The sequence below is a fragment of the Struthio camelus genome, chromosome 7, assembly GCF_040807025.1.
Source record: "Struthio camelus isolate bStrCam1 chromosome 7, bStrCam1.hap1, whole genome shotgun sequence".
NCBI lineage: Eukaryota > Metazoa > Chordata > Aves > Struthioniformes > Struthionidae > Struthio > Struthio camelus.
Genome location: NC_090948.1, coordinates 987,072 through 1,007,420, shown reverse-complemented (window position 1 = coordinate 1,007,420; position 20,349 = coordinate 987,072). Strand labels below are relative to the sequence as shown.

At 41.0% G+C, this 20,349-nt stretch overlaps 1 protein-coding gene across 25 annotated transcripts in view; it reads left to right on the top strand.

Annotated features, from left to right (window-relative positions):
- Positions 1-20,349, top strand: part of JAKMIP3 (Janus kinase and microtubule interacting protein 3) — a 121,361-nt gene that overhangs the window by 49,868 nt on the left and 51,144 nt on the right. For 12 of the 25 annotated variants that reach the window (XM_068951348.1, XM_068951366.1, XM_068951355.1 and 9 more), the window contains 4 exons: positions 2,214-2,711; positions 16,975-17,190; positions 18,845-18,964; positions 20,104-20,250. In XM_068951348.1, the coding sequence (XP_068807449.1) occupies positions 2,214-2,711; positions 16,975-17,190; positions 18,845-18,964; positions 20,104-20,250 (981 nt within the window). The remainder of the gene's footprint in view (positions 1-2,213; positions 2,712-16,974; positions 17,191-18,844; positions 18,965-20,103; positions 20,251-20,349) is intronic. The other 13 variants (XM_068951354.1, XM_068951353.1, XM_068951372.1 and 10 more) reach the window with 4 other exon arrangements.

Here is a 20,349-nt window from a genome sequence, read left to right as displayed (position 1 = left end):
TGATAGCATGCTCTCTATGTTTGGGATAAAGTTACTGAAACCATAGTATTATTTAAGCAGATAATAGACAAAATGAGGTAGGTTTTGAATACATTTTATTGTTAGCAGGCACTGAAATGTGTGAAAAAAGTTAATTTTTTTTCAGAGTGCTATTTGTGTGCACAGTGAAGGATAAATTAAAATGATAACAGTGTAAATTAAAATGATTAAAAAAAATTTCACAAGCCTTTCCTGCAGCATTCACAGAGTCAGTCAAAGAGAGTATTGCAGGAAAAATACATAACTTCTGAGAGAAAAAAAAGGAAGCAGAGTTTAAGTAGGTTGTTAATATGTTACGATTTCCTAACTTTTAGTGCACCAATATTTAGCTTATTTAATGCACTTCTACCTCCATTCTATCATCTCAACTTTGTCAAAATAAAATCTATCTATCTCCTAAAGAAAGTGTTTGTCTAAAGAATAGGCTATAATCTTTAGACTCATTTAATAACCATTCTCAAAAAGCAAAATCTGCTTTAATCTAAGAGCCCTCTCATTTGACTTTTATATTCAATGAAATGAGCCATTTTACTATTTAATGGTTCATAAAAAATTCATGTAATATATATGGCTGTTCAATATGCAGATAAAAAATGGCTGTTCAATGTGCAGATAAAAATAGTAATTCAGCATTAATGTGGAAGTATTGGATGGGATTTTACAATAAAAACATAATTTTTACCAGTATAGTTCTACTTACTGGTACTGTTCTAATTTAGTTATTATTTTCTTGTATTAACTCAGTCATTATTAATCAATACACTCAAGTCAGGTCCATAAATTAACCTTTCATTTTTTTTTTTTTCATTTTAAGCTCTTCCACTCTGATTCTTTCCGAAGTTTCTATTGCTGTGGGAGAATGACACAATAACTTCAGTTAAATGCTGGGAAAGAGATGATCTGAATCACGGGGTTTTTTTTGCTAGAGATGCAAGAGTTTGCGAGTGCCCTGTGGCTCACTATTTTTGTTGCCCATGTGGACCCAGTTTCAAATCCCATTGACATAATGGAATTATTTCAACTAACTGGAATTATATACTGTAGTTATCTGTAAATCCAACTTTGAACTGTAGGTTTTTCAAGGCAGAAACCTCCTTGTAGAGTACATGTAGTAAGTTGTGACCTTTTGATACCTGCTCAGCCAAGCTCATAGGGCCTACCTGCTGCAGGGATAGAGGACTTCCTAGGAACGCTTTTTTTTTGTTATTGCCCCAGCAATTTGCTAAGAGGAGCCTCTCATCAATCAGTGGACTCTGCTGTCATTGAATAACCAAGTAGGTAATAACAGTTACTATCCTACTTTCCATATCTCTGTCTTGTTTTCTGCTCCATTTTCGCTTAAATATACCATGTGGATCAGAAGAATTGCAACTCTACAAACCTCCAAACCGGCTGCCTGAGTATAGGAGAATTACTGGGCCAGGGAAGCCACAGACCATGTAACCTTAGCGCAGGTTCGACTCTCTTTATGGCTTCACCTGGGACTTGGTCGTATTTCAAAGGTTTTAGTAATTGTCACTGTTGATTTTGATTAAATGGAGCTACAATGGCTGTATTAATTACAAGGTGAATACTTATCTGTGTTTCTGGATAAGCCGTGAGAAAGGATGGGTTTAATTAGCGCTAAGATGGGAGATGTTCTCCGAGTGTTTATGGTGGAGATAGATAGAATCATCTTTTACAACTCCGCGTCCTACTGACTGCATTACTGGGTTAGCTAGTCTGAAACTGTTGTTGTATCGTGTTTGGAAAGGTATATTTTCTTCCCATGAAACGCATCTAAAGAGAGGAGACTTCTCTTTCATAATTCTATTGCACAAAGGTGGGGGGAATGGCAAAGTTAAGCAAAGGATGTTTTTTGATCTCAAAGCAGTTGTGAGGCAGAGTTCATTGACTTTGCTTTTATTTGGAACCTCTTAAAAAGACAAAAAAACAAAGGATGTTTATTATGTAATAAAGTATTTGATCAGAAAGCCTTAAAAAAAGGCCAGATGTGTAATTACATGCATGGTAATGCTAATTCACTGGTCTGGCCTTTCACACGAAGGCACAGACCTATAACGTTAAATTCTGATACTGTAAAGTGGCTCACACCATCATTTTTAGATGATATCATAACGAGCGCTAATCATTTTGTTGATAAATACACTGTACTTTTTTGATTTCCCTTTTAGGTCAGCAAGTTGGAAAGAGAGAAAAACCAGGAAGTTAAGCAGATCAAAGAGCACGAACAGCATAAAAGTACAGTAGTGGTAACAGAGCTCAAAGTCAAACTTCATGAAGAAAAAATGAAGGAGCTCCAGGCTGTTCGAGAAGCACTTCTGAGACAGCACGAAGCTGAACTACTTAGAGTAATAAAAATTAAAGATAATGAAATCCAGAGACTACAGTCCCTTCTGAATGCGGTGAGAGATGGGGCTCCTGACAAAGTTAAAACAGTGCTTCTCTCAGAGGCAAAAGAGGAGGCCAAGAAAGGATTTGAAGTTGAGAAAATAAAAATGCAGCAAGAAATTTCAGAGCTTAAGGGGGCTAAGAAACAAGTGGAAGAAGCTTTAACTATGGTAATCCAAGCTGACAAAATTAAAGCAGCAGAGATAAGGAGTGTGTATCACCTGCATCAAGAGGAAATCAGCAGAATTAAGAGGGAGTGTGAAAGAGAAATTCGTAGACTGGTATGTGTTGTTATCTGTATCTGTGTTTTTCCTAACACTTACCCAATTACAGGAAATAAACCTAAGTTCAGTGGTGGACTCAGGCGAGCGCATGAGGATAGGTGTCCAAACTTTAGGAGCTTGCTTGAAATTAATTTTCTTCTTGCTGGTAGTAAAGTTTAAAAAAAAATTTTTTTTAATGTGGTAGGATGTTTTATGTGGTGGTTTTTTCCCCGTCATTGCTTGTTAATATTGTTTATCTTTCAAATATCAGGAACGAACCTTGCGATACTAGCTAAGTTAGGGGAATTCTACAAAATATCTGTGCTTCTTGGCCCTCAGAGACTGTGGTAGAGATTCACTTTCCTGTTCTGCAGGAAATATTTTAATAGCCTGCTTCATACCATGAAGATGTGCATGGGAGGAACATACTGAAATTCTAATACCTACTAAGTTCGCTCTTATTCTCAAATTTTGGCAGAGATGTAACTATCTGTAGGGTCTGCAGAGTAGACAGGCATCAAATTAAAGAAAAAATGCTTGGGAAAATTTTCCTTCTTGAAAAATTTCTTCTTGTGAATACACATAGCAGATCCCAGTATGTTTCTTAAATCACAGGTTTTGTTAAATATTATCAACTTTTCTCCCTTCAAGGTATTTGTGAAAGTAGAAGTTCTCTCCAGGAAGCAAAGTTAGTAGTTAGTAATGTCAGTAGCGAAATAATATTTTCATAGCCTCTAACACTTCTAGTAGGGATAGAGGTGTTACCTCTTACATGATACTGTGCAGCAATACAGAAGATCCACAATACAATTTGCATGAATATCCAAAAAGCTTTCTATTAATTGTTTGGAATAATACATTGTTCTTTTGATGACGAATATGGGTAATTTCAAATCTTTGGGCAGAGTGATTGGCCTGAAGGGGTATTAACCCTAAATCAAATCATATGCAAACAAGCTATTTGCATGGGTTAAGTTCAGGTGGTCAGGGTATGCATCTTTCCTCCAGCATGTGCAGCCTCCTTAACATTTCTAAAACTGGCGTATGCAAAAGAGCTAAAACCGACCCAACCTCCATAAAAGCCCAAGGAGTGCTAACTTCTGCTGTGTAGCAGACATGGCTGCCAAAGTCAAATGACTACAACTTTGGCTGTTACCACTGCAGAGTGGGTGACATAATGTGGGTGACATGATAGGAAAATTTTCTGTAGATGTTCCATTTCTTTGGAAGTAAAGAATCTTCAAATTTATTTGCAAAATAAAGCACAGTTAATAATATAATTTCAATAAAAGGTTTAATTTTTGGGTAAGAGTTAGGAATGTTGTCATCAGAATATAAGAATAGCAGGAGAACTTAGTTTTCATTTTGCGTTCTGTAAGGTATAAATAACTTTTTAGGCTTTGCTACATGCGTGTGACACTCCCTGTCATGACGTGTAAACACAAAAATTTTCTCTTAAGAGATTATTATATTATCCATAACTATTTGACCTACACATTCAGACAGTGGAGCCAGATTAACTCAATGAGCCATTTTAAATGAATTTCAGATTACTCCAATGTGAAAAAGACACTGAAAAGTGATGAGCCTTTGATACTCACTAAAGGCAGTAAAAACGCCAGAAGAGTTCATTTGGCATCATCTGCCATTTAGCTCCTCAGAAGTGCATCGTTCTTCTTTCAATGCATGCATACTTGTTTGTACTTGTGTGTGTTTGTATTGTTACAATACTGATTATGTTTACTAATGACACAGTCGTTACATTATTATCTCCAAACTGTTGATGTTAGGGGAAGCTGGATCTGGCAGCACCATAGATGCAAGGCTGCTGTGGCTCTGTCTCCAGGTTCAGCCAGCAGCAAGGCTGAGCATGTACTCTCGATAGGCATGCACATACTCACGCAGCATATATATACATATACATACACACGCACTCATGGCTTGTTTCTCCCTGGTCTTATAACTAGGTACTTATGACTTCTCCTCTATTTTCTTTGGAAGGAGAGATGAAAATGATGCTGATGGTGGTGTTTTTAAAGGTCAATATACAATTAAATTAGAATTTCTTTAAAATTTCCATTGGAATTGCAGCTACCTTGTAGCAGTTGTGGGTGCTTGTACTAATAGTGCTAAACATCATCATATAAAGAATTCAGCTGAGACTGAGGGAACTTCACAACAGATAGATAATTCATTAGGAAACGCCTAGCCTATGGTGAGGCTAGGAACTGCCGTCACGTCGAAGGGCTGTGTGTCTTATAGGAGGGACCGAAGTCCAAAGAGAGCTCTGAGCGAAAAGAGAAGTCTTTTCGTGAGACTCGGAGAGGCCGTCACTTTCTGGCTGCTAGGATGAGGTTTCTTCCACTGCCCTTTGGAATCCTTGCTTTACTGCTCATCCAAAGTCGTCTGAGACTTTGCACAGCTCATTTCAGGACTGTACCCTGGAACTGTTGCTGTAGTTATCAAGAGCATGGGAACAAATGTAGCAGCCATACTCCTGTGATGCATATGTTGGGTCTTGCTTCAGCATTTCTTTGAAGTTGCCATCACTTGGGTTTTGCCATGCTTTCTTGTATTGTTCAGTGTCTCAGCATAAATTCATCCATGCCACTTCTGAGTCATTATCACTTGACTGTTGTGTACATGCTAAGAAAATGTGAACAACCCGTTTGCAGACTGGCCAAGTCAAAGCGCGACAGTATAGCCACGCTGTCAGTGAATGCCCTCCAAAACCTACCTACCAACAACAGTGGTATAGCATCAGCTGTATCTTAACGAACCAAACTGACTGACACTGACACACCGTTCAGTTGTCCCATTAGTCATTTTAGCACTAAGTATCCTTTATTTAGCCACATGTTCTCTTAAGCTTTACGTTATTGAGCTTTTTTCCTCTCATAGGTTATTTTATTTTTATGAAGAGGATATTAAAATAGCTTATAACCAACTGATCTATCGATACTGTTCAAATATGCTGCAGTGTAAGTACTTTTCTTACATTACTAGATGCATTGATTTAATACATCAAAATGAAAGGATGGCTAATGTACATCCTAAATAAACTTACTGCATTACGTGAAAAGTCCATGCTAATGGCCTTTAATGTAGGAGCTGTAAAATAAATATCTCCATGGTTGCAAGGAATAGTGTGGTTTGATGGTATGTTTTCTAAATTGCCTTTGAAAATCAAACTTTTTTTTTATTCCTGCTCGAAAGAATCAGATTATCTAACTGTACTAATTAAATTACATGATGCCATCGTTTTACTGGGTCCTGAGTGCTTCCTGAATTATTTTAAGCACTCTCAGTTCCATGGACTTGACTGTAGTTGTTTTCAATGGATGCTGTTGGCTCCTGGCACCTTGCAGGTTTGAGGGGGAAGACTGGTGCCACAATGTAAGAGAAAAGCTGAGTTCTCTGTGCAATTCTCAGAACACTTGAACTGTTACTGAAAACCAGTGTTTTTCTCCCTTTTTGAGAGATGGGTCGTAAATAAGGTATGTTGATTGTCTCTCGTCAGAGGAATGTAAAATAGCCCCAGTCTGAGCTGTTGCATCGTGGATGGATGTTGCCTCTGTCTGACCTTGGCTATGCGGACCCCCGGCTCAGATCGATGTTAGTTTGAAGATCTCTTTATTGCGTTCTGTGTGATGGTGTGGAAAGACCAGAGCTGTTGTGCAAGGACTGATTTGACCTTCAAGTGTTGCTGTTTGTCCTACAAGTTATTTTAAGTGCTAGGGATGAGTTTGTCTGACGTCAGCACAGATGTTTTCAGCTAACGTTTCTTTTCCCTGTATATAGCAGTTAAGTCTGGGACTGTTGGCTTAACAGTCAGCAGTGTATCAGCCACTATTCTTTTCCAAAAACATTAGTGTTATATATTTAAACTGATCCTGTGCATTAAACTGTTCTACCCACTACAGTTCTGTACAAATGGAGAGCCATAACCCCAGCTTGTTAGCTCAGCCTACTTCCATTGAGGAGGCAGATTGATTTCTATCCGTTTGGTGTCTGGCCTAGCACATATACATGTTCTGTGGTGCATTGCCTCTGGTCCACATCTGGGGATTACATGTTAATGTAAAGGCCATGGCAGGCAGCCAGTTCTGAATTGTTAGTGGAGTCGCAGCAAGATTTTAAAAGCTCTGTGATTCATGTACAATGCGTTATTTAGTCATTTTAACAAAGGGGGGAAGAAACCTTCCAACAAATTATTATTTCACCTTTTGAAAGAAACTGCTTTTTTTCAGTCAGGTTGGAGAAAGATAAGTTGTACTCCAACACCATTCATGTTCAGTTTTGCAATGATATAAGCCCTTTAAGATAAAATAATCTTTGAAAGTTATTTATTTCTGATAGGTAGAGTTTTTAATTTTTAATTCAATGTTTTCATTTTTGTATTTACTTGCAAAATACACCTGACTATCTATACAGGCTTAGCTGCAGAAAGGAAAATACTTCCATATATAGTCAGATAGAATTTGTTTTAAAAATGTAATTTTGTGTTGTTCCATTATCTTCCTTCCAAATTAAAACTGTTTTTTTTTCTTTACTGAATAGACAGAAATACGGTTGTCGATGTCTCACTTTAGACCTGCAAAAAAGTGTTAGATTACCTTTAAAGTAACAGGTATGATAGGAAGATGTAGCATTATGCAAAAAGGAGATCTGTAGCCATACAAATTTGCTTCAAGTGAATAGCAGTTTATTTTGGTCATGATAAATAAAAAAAGCTGCAGCATCTGCTTAACTTCAGGCCAAATGGTCTTCCCAGGTTTTGTCAGATTTTGCTAAGCGGGATGCAGGGTATATATGTTTAGACTTTCAACCAGCTTCACCATAATCCTTTCCATTTTGTTGACTCACTGCAACAAAGTTAGACTGTTGCATTGAACCAGAACCAGCGCTACTGGATGAACTCAGTCTTTGCCCCATTTCTAAGGAAAATCCCTGCATTTTTGCCCTCTTCCAGAAGAGAGGTGAGCGCTGCCCATGGCTTGGAGAAGGCATAGATACCCCTGGTCGAACCAGCTGTAACTGGATGAGTGGTGTAGTCTATCTCCAGCAGTAAAATTAAATCCAGAATATCCTTGTGGTCAAAAAGAGACTTTCAAATGTGACCACTCTATTTATATTCTCCTGCCAAGACATGTTTACAAATGGCCCTATGTACACAGCAAATAGTGTGTCAAGTAGTCTACTTACAGTAGAAGTAATAATAATTGCAGGTGGTGATTTTGTACCATAGGCGCTCAGATCGTAACAGCTAATAAGGTGTAATCTCTCTTCAGAAAAAGCTCCTAGTCAATATTTATGGGAGAAGAATTCTAGCTATTTTTTCTAGTTTTTATATATCGAGGGGCTGGCAGAGCTATTACATGTTGATGCCAATGGCTTTAGACTAATCCCATTCAGCAGAGCCAAGCGTCTTCGAGTTCTGTGAACACCGCAGGAAAGGGAGACTACGTTCAAATTATTCTCCACAATGGACTTAACAGGCTTTTCATATCATCAAGAGTCAAGAAGTTGTATTTTATGTCTTGTACTTGGGCACTTCTAATTAGATCACGTGCTAATAACCCTTTGCTCTCTACCAGCAGGAAATACACCAGTTTTGGAATACAATTTGTGAGGTATTTTGCTCATAGTTGGAATAGCTTTTAATTTTTTTTTGTTTGATAGTAGCATATGACAAATTATTTTTTACTGACTTATAGAGGTCAGATATGAGTCAGACCTAAAACGTCTGTCTTCTCTTTGGCATAAGGTATTTTGTATAGGGAGCCTTTCCTGGCCACCTACTGAAACGATCAAAGAAAATGGATTCATAGCATGTTATATCCTGAAGGTGTCATAACCAACTTCCGGACAAAAGCTGCAGAACTACCTTCTGCAATTTCTTCCTCAGGCTTACGTATTGCACTCTGTAACCTTGGCCCAATTTTATCTACCACCTTCTCAGGGAAGAATCATGCCTATACTGCAATCGAACCCTATCTTTGAGCATTAATTTAATTAGAGACATGGTGGGCATTTACAACAGGTGTATTAATACAAATGTAAAGTTCACCAAGTTATGCTCAGCTCACACTGAGTCCTATGTTGCTCTGAAACAACACTCAATAGTTTAAGCGAATTTGGGTATATGTACATGAATTGTAATTCTAGGCTGTGATGTAGATACACACAAAGAGTGTATTTGTGTCAATGTGATTAGGGACAACTAAGTATTTCTAATGTTCAGCCACAAACTGTACTGGGTACTTTTTCATCAACTCATCATGCTACAAGTAATAGATTTTTCATGGTGACTTGTATGGACGTACTCACACAATTAGGCTTTTAGAACCAAATTCAGTAGCATCCTGAATGGATAACAGCATCTGGAAATGTAACCACCAAATAATTTTTGTTTTATGACTGAGATCAATTCCAGATTTAGGAAGGAGGATGCTTCAGCGATAAAGGTCAAAAAATGAATGGACTTACAATTCTTGGGAAAATACTGAATATGAGGAAGCAAGGAGAAATTATCTAGTACAGGGCAAAACTGTACAGAGGACAGGCTTTATTGTTGGCTGCAGTTCCTTTGTGCTTCTTCTCCAGCAGAGCTCATTTACTTCTAATATCTGATATGAAAAAGATAATAAGATACAGATTTCACATCTATAATTACAAACCTTCACTCAGAGTCTTGTCCTTTCTGCTAGATGGAGCATAATTTAAAGTTATTTTGATCATCATGACGTAGTGTTTGATCTCTGTTCACCCTTATAGGTTTTGTTGTTGTTTACATGTAAGATAGGATCTTCCCTGCAAACTTTCCTTGATGGCTGCTGTCAGTCCTTTTGAAAAATGTTGCAAGGATGTTTCCTACACTTAATGAAAGGAAAGGTCCACAAAGGAATATTCACAATAGCCTGTTTAATCAAGAGTGAAAATTGTAGTTTCTTGATTTAAGATGTCTTGTGTTTTCTGTTTGCACATATGGTTTGCGCTGTTTGTGTCTGTAAAGTCTGAATGTGACGATCTCCAGGGAGGTACACCTAACCCAGTTCAGCTATCTCGGGCTCAGAAGCTTAAGAAATATTAATGTAAAAGATGAAAGTCACTTTGCAGATTGTAACAAGTAGGTATGTTAACAACCTCCTTCTTAAAGAATTTCTAATTTTAATAAACCCATTTAAATTTGTGCATTTTAAAACAGCTTAAAATATTACGCAAATGCTTTTAGTTGTATTCTTATGGTTTCCCACTAATAACAACATGTCCTATGTTAATTACTCTATGCATGTCAAGGGGTAAAGAGACCTTTAGTCATGAAAATGGTTTAATGGAGTAATTGGTCTAGAGTCTTGCTTAATGTGGACTAAAATTCAATGTGATAGAAGAACATTTAAATTTTACAGAAATGGAAATTGGTCAGAAATGAGAAGTGCTGAACAGCAATGGCAACTGGGACCTCCCTTCCTCCTGTCCATTTTACAAGGGGACGAAAGCAAAAATCAGAAAGACTGCTGAAATTGCTTTTATTAGAGATTGGAACTATTTATTTTCCATTTAAGATAAACTAGTTGATAGTGACTACTGAAGGGTTTAGCAAACTACTCTAACACCTAAAGTAAGACCACGTAGGATTCCAGATGGCCTCCTTATAGTAATCCAATATCACAGACAAAGAAAATATGAATCTTTTCAATATCGTTCTGAAACTATGTTTACAGGCACATCTCTGCCATTTCTCTCTGCTAAGCAGTGGTAAATTGATGAAGACGTGGGAGTTAAAGAACAGTATCAGATGAAAAGTGTAGGAGGCTAGCTTTTTAAATGTCCATTTTATTGGTGACTGACTTAGTTTTTACTTTCTCATTTTTATTCCCTTACACTCTGGTGAAAAATTCCCATATTCATTATTATAAAAGGTATCTCAACCGTCATCCTGTACTGAGAGCTAGACAAATTATTCGTAGTGAATCATTTTTCCTTGCAAATATGGATTTTTTTCATCATTTGTAGATTGAACTTCATTTACCCAAATGCATTTCTTATTCCAGCTAACACCAAACTACTGTGGGATGGTTTTGTATATTAAAAAATGTACAACATTGTCCCTACATTTTGTAGGGCCAATAAACCTGCTGGTTTTGCATTGCTCCTTTTGTGCCTTACTTACCGTGCAGTTCTTAAAAATGTTTTTCTGCTAATGGGAAATAGCAGTAGAAGGAACATGTGAATCTAAAACAAGAAATCTGCTCTATTCTGTGATAGTGTGTTACTGTTGTGTTGCAACACGCAGTAACACAGGTCTTGGGTTTCTGTGCTTCTGGAATTGCTTGGAAAGCCAAACTTAGCTTCTTGGCACTTTTATAATGTGAAGCCACACAGCTGGGTAGCCTAGCCAGAGGAGAGGGTGGGAGGAAGGGATCTCCCCGACATCCCATTGGTGTGATTTAACTGTGGAACCAGCCATGGAAAAAGCAGACTGGTTTCATGGGAGAGAGAGAATATCTGTGAGTAAGAGCTGAGGTCGTGTGTGAGATATGGGGGATCCAAGACTCCTCTCTGGAGAGGACGTAGAGAATATTCAGCAGTGCTAAGGAAACGGAGGCAGGGAAACGTGTTGCTGTGTTTTGAGTGAGTGTGCGGCAGGCAAAATAAAGGCAGGTTGTTTTCTGACTCGATGCAAAAGTTGTTGATGTGCTTGTTGGCTTAAACTGATGGGTACTTACGTAGCAAGAGAATGTCAGCAAGACGAGACTCCATGCATAGGTCTGCCAGAGCCACTGAGGATTAGTGTCTGGGGCACTGGGTAAGTGGACAGGGAGATCCCCTTTCCATGAAAGGCAGTAAGCATATAATCATTCCAGCGAGAAGGGACCTTGGGAGGTCACTAGTCCTACTGTGCACTCGAACCATGACCAGCACTTAATATAGTTGGGGTCACTCAGGGCTTTGTCTAGCTGCGTCTTGGAAACCGTCAAGGACAGATCCAACAGCATCTTGTCCCAGCACTTGACTGTCTTCATGTGGAAACATTTTTCCTTACATCGGGACTGAACCTTCTCTGTTTCAGTTTATAATCCAAGATCTGTGCCAGAAATATCAAGGGATGTCTGCTCAGATGAAAAGAAGTGTGAAAGCATACAGGTCCAAGGTGAAGAGTCCCAAACACAAAAGTCAGGCCTCCATCAGGCAGAGCTCTGATAGCCCTGTGACTCATGGGAAATGCATCATCCTGAAATCTCAGGAGCACAAGGCATAATAAAGTGTTGGTGTTCTAGGAAAGAAGTATGAATATCCTAATCAGGAGAATGGCTTTTCAGATTTGTTCTACTTCCATAATTTTTGCTTTCTTGCTTATCTCAGTACCTCAGCCAATAAGAAGTCAGTAAGGACCCTTCAGACAACTGAAGGGAAAAAGGAAGACCCAGGTTTGCGCTGACTCCGAGAGGAATAAGAGGGCTGAGCTCAAAAATGTTATGATATGAATTTCATCAAGGTGATCCCTGTCTCCTCCTTCCCCAGGATGGGCCCTCAGCTCGTCTATTCACAGTGCAGTCCCGTTGTCTCTCTCCTGAGCTCATCATAGCAGCTCAAAACGAGCCCACTGCGCCACGTGCTGTGGGAACGCTGATGGATTGCAGCAACAGAGGAGGGACCATCCTGAGCCATCTGAAACGGTGATCTGAGGTCCCCGACGCTCAAGGCAGTACAGGATGTCAGGTAGACCAGGAAACTGAACCAAGGCCACAGCTGTGGTTACAAGCCCAAAACCTAACAGACCCTAACACCTCTGTATGGGTTCCCCAGCAAATATAGCTGCTCCTTGTTCCCTAGTTCTCCCCATTTCTGAACGAGGTTCCTTCTAACCTGTAGCTGTTGATGTGAAACGTCATGGAAGGAGCGCCTATGTCTTCTTGCTCGGAGGCATCAGACGGTGTACCCAAAGCTCGACAGGAATGAATTGCAAGCAAAAATGGAATATTCAATTTACCAAGCAGGCACATTTTCTTTTTACTCACACTCTCCAGGTCTGTGTTTTCATGAGTGGTACAGCAGATGCTGCTGATAAGTGGCTGCTTACATACCCTCGGAGGAGCTTTGTCCATTGAGTGCTTGTGTGATAATGAGGCTGTAAAGGGGAAGTTGCCATTTGTGCTGCCCTGTTAATACATAGTTATTTTTTCTATTTTAATTACATGTATATCCTACAGAGTAGGACTTGCCAAATAATTACACAAAAGGAGAGGTGATAATACTTTGTATTTTGTTTTTCATTTGTGCAGAATTTAGAATAATTTTTCTCAGTTGAAACACATTTGAAATCTCTGTTTGCTCCTCTATTATACCTGCTGTGTTTCCATCATTTGTAATGAAGGGAATCAGTGTCGGTTTTGGTGCTGTGGCATTGCGTGACAGCCTGACTTAGATGTGTAGGAACATTAGCAGCAGTTAAATCACATTATTTACATTAACTAGTTAGTTAGCATGTACCTATGTACATTAGCTAGTTACAACTGGCATCATTAGTTATGTACATTAGCTAGTTAATTGCTAACTATACTACAACCACACAGTTTGTTTGTAAAATATAAATCACAGCAGTTTATATAAAGGTGCATTATCAGACCACTAGTTTGAGCTATTCTTGCAGAGTGTTGGCAAGGACTGGATAATTGTATAGTTGGCTATTCCTGTTTAATGGCACATATCACAAGTTCAAAGGGCATTTGCATCAGTTTGTTTTGGAAAGCGAGGGAAAAGATTAGGAAAACGTAGAAGGAAGCTGAAAGTAAGCGTCACTGCGCCCAGGGGCATCCCGAGTCCCTTCCTCTGCCAGCCGCCCGTGGCATCTCGTCCTTCGGGGAGAAGGACGCAGGCGGGCGGGCTGAGGGAGATCCCTTTGCCTGTCGCCCAGCTCTTTGGCTGCGGTTCAGTAGCCAGCGGTTGGCGGTCGGTCCGCCGGCCCTGCTGGCCGGGCCAGCGCCACGCCGGCTGCCGGCTCTCTTCCGCGCTCCAAGCGCTGGCTCGGACGCGAGGCCCGCGGGGAGACGCATGTCTCTTGGAACGGGCTCCAGCTGGAAAGGATTTCCTCATTTGCAGTTAAAACCTTTGTCTAGGAAAGGCTTTGGCTTTTTTTCACCGCGCACCGGGAGCTGCAAAGGCGGATTTCTGCAGCGCGTGACCGTGCTGTTAACCATGTCGGCGGAGCCTGCAGAACTGCACAGGCCCCGAGAGCGTTGCAGCGAGAAATTTCTCAGCCGTCGAAACTTAAATGTTGATTTTACTATCATCTTAGAAATAATTTATTCCAAAGAGCCATAGGGCTTAAAAACAACTCCGTATGAGACCACACCAGGAATTTCTCGAGGTAGCATAAGGAGGGAATCGCGAATGTAACTTTGCGTGCAGTTTTGCTTGCTGAGTTGGTAAGCGCGATGCTCACTGCCTGGTTAGTAATCAGCACTTCCGCATAAAAATTCATTCGAGGCAGAGGCAGCCTGCGAAAAATAAAGTGGGAGCATCCACCCCACCGGCCAGACGCGATGATTGGCTGCTCTGCTCGCGCGTGTTGCCTGCCACGCTCCCGCAAACAGGGCTGCTGTCGGGAGCAGGCAGAGACGAGCGCAGGGAAGGGGGAGGCACGCTCGCACCAGAGCGCCCCGGGCTTCCCCGCGGAAAGGAACAATGAAAGGAGCGCGGGAGAGAGCGTTTTGGGGCCCGCGCGGGGACGCTGACGCACCCCTCTGTGAGTCGGAAGTCACCTCTTTTCTTAGCATCTCCTTAGTGTTACGACTGCTCTGAAGAAATATCTGCTAAATAGTCTTATTTTCATGACATATCTTCCTTCGAGTCATTCTATTGCTATAACATTTCTGTTTAACAGCGAGCTTGAAACATTAAATTGTTACATTTCTTTCATGAATAAGAATTTAAACCTGTGAAGGGGAATGTGTATACTCATGTTTTCTTATTTTTCATCATAATTATGGTTATATTTCAGCATAATTAGAGTTTTTTCCAGAAATGAGACCATTGGGGAAATACTGTGTTGTAGACTCTTTTGCATTTTTTCCAATTTCTTTGTTTCTCCTAATTTAAGATGTTGTCTGTATTGTACAGTGTCTTTGTTTTCTTATAAATAAGGTTTAATTACCCACTATTCTGTTTATTTTAAACAAATAATGATTTGTTCACATGTGTTACTTTTGCATTTATTTGCATCCATTTAGATTTCTGCCTCGTTAGGTATTTAGTAGAAAGACATCAGCAGGCGTTTCTCTTTGTTTGACTCAAAGTTAGCAGGCCGCTGCCTTAACCCAGATCGCTGAAAGCGCCTTTAGTAAAACGGCCTCCAAAATCCATTTGATTTGCTCCATCTTAGAAGAGGATCTGAATTTTGCATAATCTTGAGTAAAGGAAAGGTAGCGTCCCTGCCTGCAGCGGTGCGTTGTGCTGCCTTGCCTTCTGGCAAAGACGGGGGGCAAGCGGCTGCTTTCCGTGGCTGGGGTTTTGCGGCTGCCTCGCTCGGCTTTGTTCCGCTGCTCGGTTAGTTGCCTCTAAAAAGCCGCCCGACGACCGGCGGTGACGGGCGACCGCAGGCAGAGCCCGGCGGCCGCCGCTGCCCTTTGCAAGGGTGCCTAGCGCCAAGGCCCGCCGGGGCCCTCTGCGCCGGGGGCCGGGCGGCGGGGCAGTCCTGCCCTCGGGCCGCGCCGCCGTCCCGCCTGCCGGCCGGCCCCGCTCCAGCGTTTCCTCTCTGGCGCGCTGCCTTTCCCAGGCTTGAGCGGCAGCCTGCCGCCCCCCCGGAAAGCGCCTGCTGCCGCCCCGGCTGGGAGGCTGCGAAGGGCCGTCGCTTGGGTTTTTTCCTGGGTGGGCTGTTTCTGCAGTATCCGCAACAAAGTAGTTTGATGAGTAATCTGTTAATTCGTGATGCCGTTTTTTTTCCAGGCTTGCAGCAAAGCCAGGAAATAGAGACAAAGTGTAAAACCCAGCTCTTACTGCCCCTAGTCACGGAGCAAAACGTGCTCAGTTCAAGCAGGCCACGTTTCAAAACCTGCTTGCCTAAACTGACCACGTAAAGTTTCGGCGGCGTTGCCAAGCTGTTACGCGTGCGGTACGTACGTCTGGTGGCTGCAGGCGGATCGCCGGACAGTTTGGGCCGTGCAGGTGATTTTTCGCTTTCCCTAGAGCCGCGTCTCAGCGCCTTCGGCGAGCCGGCGGCCCGCGAGCCTCGTTAACGCTTTACGCCCACATCAATTACACATGACCACAATCTAATCAGGAAGAGCCTGAGATGCGGGGTCACGCGTCGGGCCGGGCGCCGGCCTGGACTCTGCCCAGCCCTGGGCGCCCGGCGCTGCGGCGAGCGCGTGCCGCGCGGCCGGCCTCCGGCGCGCGCCCAGGCGCCCTCGGCCTCTCCCTGCTTCCCGCTGGCGCCTTCCGCTCCGTCCTGCGCCACGGAAGGCTTCAGCCTCCCCGCTAGCGTTCAGAAAGGCTCCCGCCGCCTCGGCCCCGCAGCAGCTGCTAGATCCAGGCGGCCGGTCCGGCGGCAGCGAAGGCAGCCGCAGCGCGCCCGGGGAGCGGGAGAGGGCGGAATTAGAGCGAGCGGGACGTTTTTAATAGTTTCATAACGCTTCTTAGGCAAAAGCAAAGCCTTTCCTGGAAGAGGGGCGGCTGACCAGGTTACCCACGTGTAAGACATTTGGGAAAAAATGCAAAGAGTCGCATCCCATCTATGTTCTGAAAATTTAAAAGGTGTTTGACTTTTCACTTTTTTCTTTTAAAATTAAATGTATTTTCGAATTGTAAAAAGGTGACGTCCAAGCAAAACGTTGCAAAATAATTAAAATGGTTGACTAAACCAATCCAAACTAGGCTATAGATATTAATTTCTCTTTTTTTTTTAAATTTTGTTGTTCATTCAAATTAAGACAAAAGATATTCTGAAATGTTGATAAAAATATCGGTTATCTCCTAACCGTTCTAACGAAAAACTCCTCCTGAAAAGGGAGTTTTATTCCGGATGGCCTCCAAAACTGGTGGAACACAGAAACGTGAGGAGAGCAACGCTCGTGAACTGGTCAAGCAATTCAGTTCATGTGTCTTTGGCTGTTTTAGTTTCCAGAGAATGACGTTGGTTTTCAATGTTAAGGGGCGTCGGATCTGTGAAACTGATTGTACTGTGGTTGTGTTTGGGGTCAGATGTTGTGTTGATGTCAAGCTGCTGCTACAGAGATCGTAACATGCCTGCGTGTGTGATTGTATTTTGTTCTCCTTATAGATGGAGGAGATTAAATTTAAAGACAGAGCAGTCTACGTGCTGGAAAGAGAGTTAGGGGTTCAAGCCGGGCATGCTCAGAGACTGCAGCTCCAAAAGGAGGCTTTAGATGAACAACTTTCCCAGATCAAAGAGTCTGACCGGCATCTGAGCAGCCCCAAGCGGGAACTTCCTTATGCAAGTGGTGCAGGAGACGCTTCAGATCATTCGGGAAGCCCCGTAAGCACTTTCACGTGGTTTCACCTAAACAAGCAAACGAACAGAATGGCAAAATGACACGAAATACACAAAAGGACAAAATCTTGATGAGTGCACCTTTGAGCAACAGCTTTCCCATAGCGGGAGAGGGGAAACCGAGGGACAGTAATTTTTTGCTCCAGTGCATTAGCCAAACCTTTAAGATTTAAAGTCAAACCTCATTATGGGAGAGCTTTTGCTTGTTTGTTGTTGTGTTTTCTGGTTTCTTTTGTTTGTCTTTGGTAGCAGGGTGAACTTTTCTTTTCTTTTCTCTTTTCTTTCTTTTAACATATCTCACTTCTTCAGCCTGCCTTAATTTGATACTTTGACACAATTTTTGCCAACAAATGATGCAAATGCTTTTCTATCCAAGTAACGTGTGTGTGCCAGTTTTCAGAGCTGCTAACAGTATATTTTGTAAGTAGATGTACAAGAACAGTTTACGAAAGGGAATCGGCAAAGGTAGAGTAATCAATGCATGAAAGCTTGTAAAGTCCTGCCTTCCTCCTAGGACATCTCTCTTGGCTAATATTTTTATGCTGCTAAGTTCTCTTGCTTTCAGTGGACCAGAAAGTGAATGAAATACCAGTTAACCTGTTCTCTGCTATCTCTTTTGTACAATGCAATATCCAGAGCATTAAATTTTAGTCACCCTTTCACACTGGCTTTTTGATGTAACTATGCCACCTTTCTGCTTTTGCCTTGATTTGCTAATATTAAAAATCTTTCAGTTAACTGACCTCATATAGCTGAGACATATGCAGATTTTCTTCATTGCTGATCCTCATCAAGATTTCTTTTGCAAAAATCTTAATTTTCTCAGTAGAGGTATAAGTAATATATATATATAAAAGCAAAACAATCTCTTTTATCCTTTGTTCAAAGCCTCTCCTGCACCTGTTGAATGAGGAACCCTAGACCTTCTGAAAGTTCCACTAGGACTATGGACATTAATTTGCCTGTTTTGATTTGTACTTAAGTGCTACCAAATATCAGAATAAGTACTAGAGAAGGATTAAAAAGTCTGTCACATTTATAAGTACATATAACTTCTCTCTGATTCTGAAAAATGCAAACATGCCTATCTATATTTCTCTTCATTTATAATTTGATTTAAACATTTTCACTCAGCTAGATCAAAGTGCTACCCTATTCGCTTTATGAGTGACCCTTTAGAATTCAATAAGGGCCACAAGTTTAAGGAAGAAGAGCTTATGCAATGGTATCGTTGCATGGATTTTACCCATTTGTGCTTCAGTATTTTGAAGATCATTTTCTTATAACAAAGTCCTCAGAGCGAGTGACGTGTCTGAAACACTCAGTTCAACAGTGGCATACATTGGAAACATTGCCTTAATTTTTGATATTTTCTTTCATAATTCCAAGTTTCACATTTTTGTATTTGCATATACATACCTCTGCATTTGCATACTTTGTTACGTTCTCACTCTTAACTTTCCGTTGGTCTCATCTTGCAGCTCTCAGGGATCAGTTCTGCTAAGGTCATAGGTTACATTCTTCTGTATAATAGTTTCAAAGTATTTGGATTCAGGATAGGAAAAAGTTTGAGCTTTGAAAAATATTGATACACTGTTTACACTTATGAACAGTTATTTGCAGTTGATCTTTGTTTTAGGAACAGCAGTTGGATGAAAAAGATGCCCGGCGCTTCCAACTTAAAATTGCTGAGCTGAGTGCAATCATCAGGAAACTGGAAGATCGGAACGCGCTGCTGTCGGAGGAGAGGAATGAGCTTGTAAGTAGCAGCGGCCGGCACGCTTCAATTACAGCTTAGGAAAATGCTGAGGTGGCAGGTATGTCTCGCCAGCGCCAACACTGAGATATTTTATCCTGTATTATCCAGAAATTATTGCAGGACATTCACGTGATCCTGTGGATATAGGAAAATTCGGCAATTTGGTGATATCTGTTCATAGTGTTTTCCTAGAGCAGCTACATCGCTCAAGCAGCAGGAAGGACCTCAACAAATCTGTTTTTAGGAAAAAGTAGTGTTCCACGTGCAATGTATCAGAAAGGCTGAAAATGAGAATTTTGTGACTGGAAGGATATGCCTGATGCAATTCAGTGGAATTAAACTGCATTTGACCGTTCATATATGTGAAACGCAAAATGGTATTAGGATTCAGAAAGAGTGCTTTTTAACCGCTTGATAGCTAACGGCATTCATGCTGCTAACCACAGCACTGCCTTTACAGAACCGAGCCAGTAAAGTAGATCAGCACATAGGAAAACTCCAGCTAGACTAGATTGGAGGAGGGTGTTATACCAGTGGTTCAATGCTGAACGCTTTGACACTTCTTAATATGCAGTGTGCATATTAAATGGCAGAATTGTTAGGAATTTATATATGGATATTTAGCTCCTCTTTATATTCTATATTTGGTAATACGCCACATTACACTATCTACTTAATGTTTGCTTCCAAAACAGTAGCTTTTAAAGATGGAATTGGCTGGAATTTATCTATAGATTTTTTTTTTTCAGTAAATATATTGCCCAAGTGGTACATTTTTTCCATAGATGACTGTGTATCTCGTGAAGGAAGGAGGAACAATCTGTTTCCCAATGGACTCCACTAGGAGTGTTTGACAAGTTATAGGATTAGAAAAAACTCCTCAGAGTTTCTTTTCTTCTTACTAACGATCTTCTGTAAATCCTGATGAACTCAGTCATAGTTATTTATATTTGGGTTTCAAGAGTTCAGGCAGGCTGCCCATGACCCTGGACAGCAAGGAACGAACAGTGCCGATGAACGCAAGACCTCTGCTTTGCGTTAGGAGAAAATGCTGTTAGTATGCCAGTTAAAGAAAATGATAAATATGCTTGATAAATAAGAACAGCTCTGGAGGTATTAATTCTTTCCTAATGTTTCAGTTAAAACGTCTCAGAGAAGCTGAAAGTCAGTATAAGCCCCTCTTGGACAAAAATAAACGTCTCAGCAGGAAGAATGAAGATTTGTCACACGCCTTACGTCGAATGGAAAATAAATTAAAATTTGTAACGCAAGAAAATATAGCAATGGTAAGTCTCTGGGCTGTCACTGTAAGTTCCAGGGAGAAAATGTAATTTAGTATTTACAGGATTGATGAAGTCAGACATTTGACAAAAATACTGTTACCA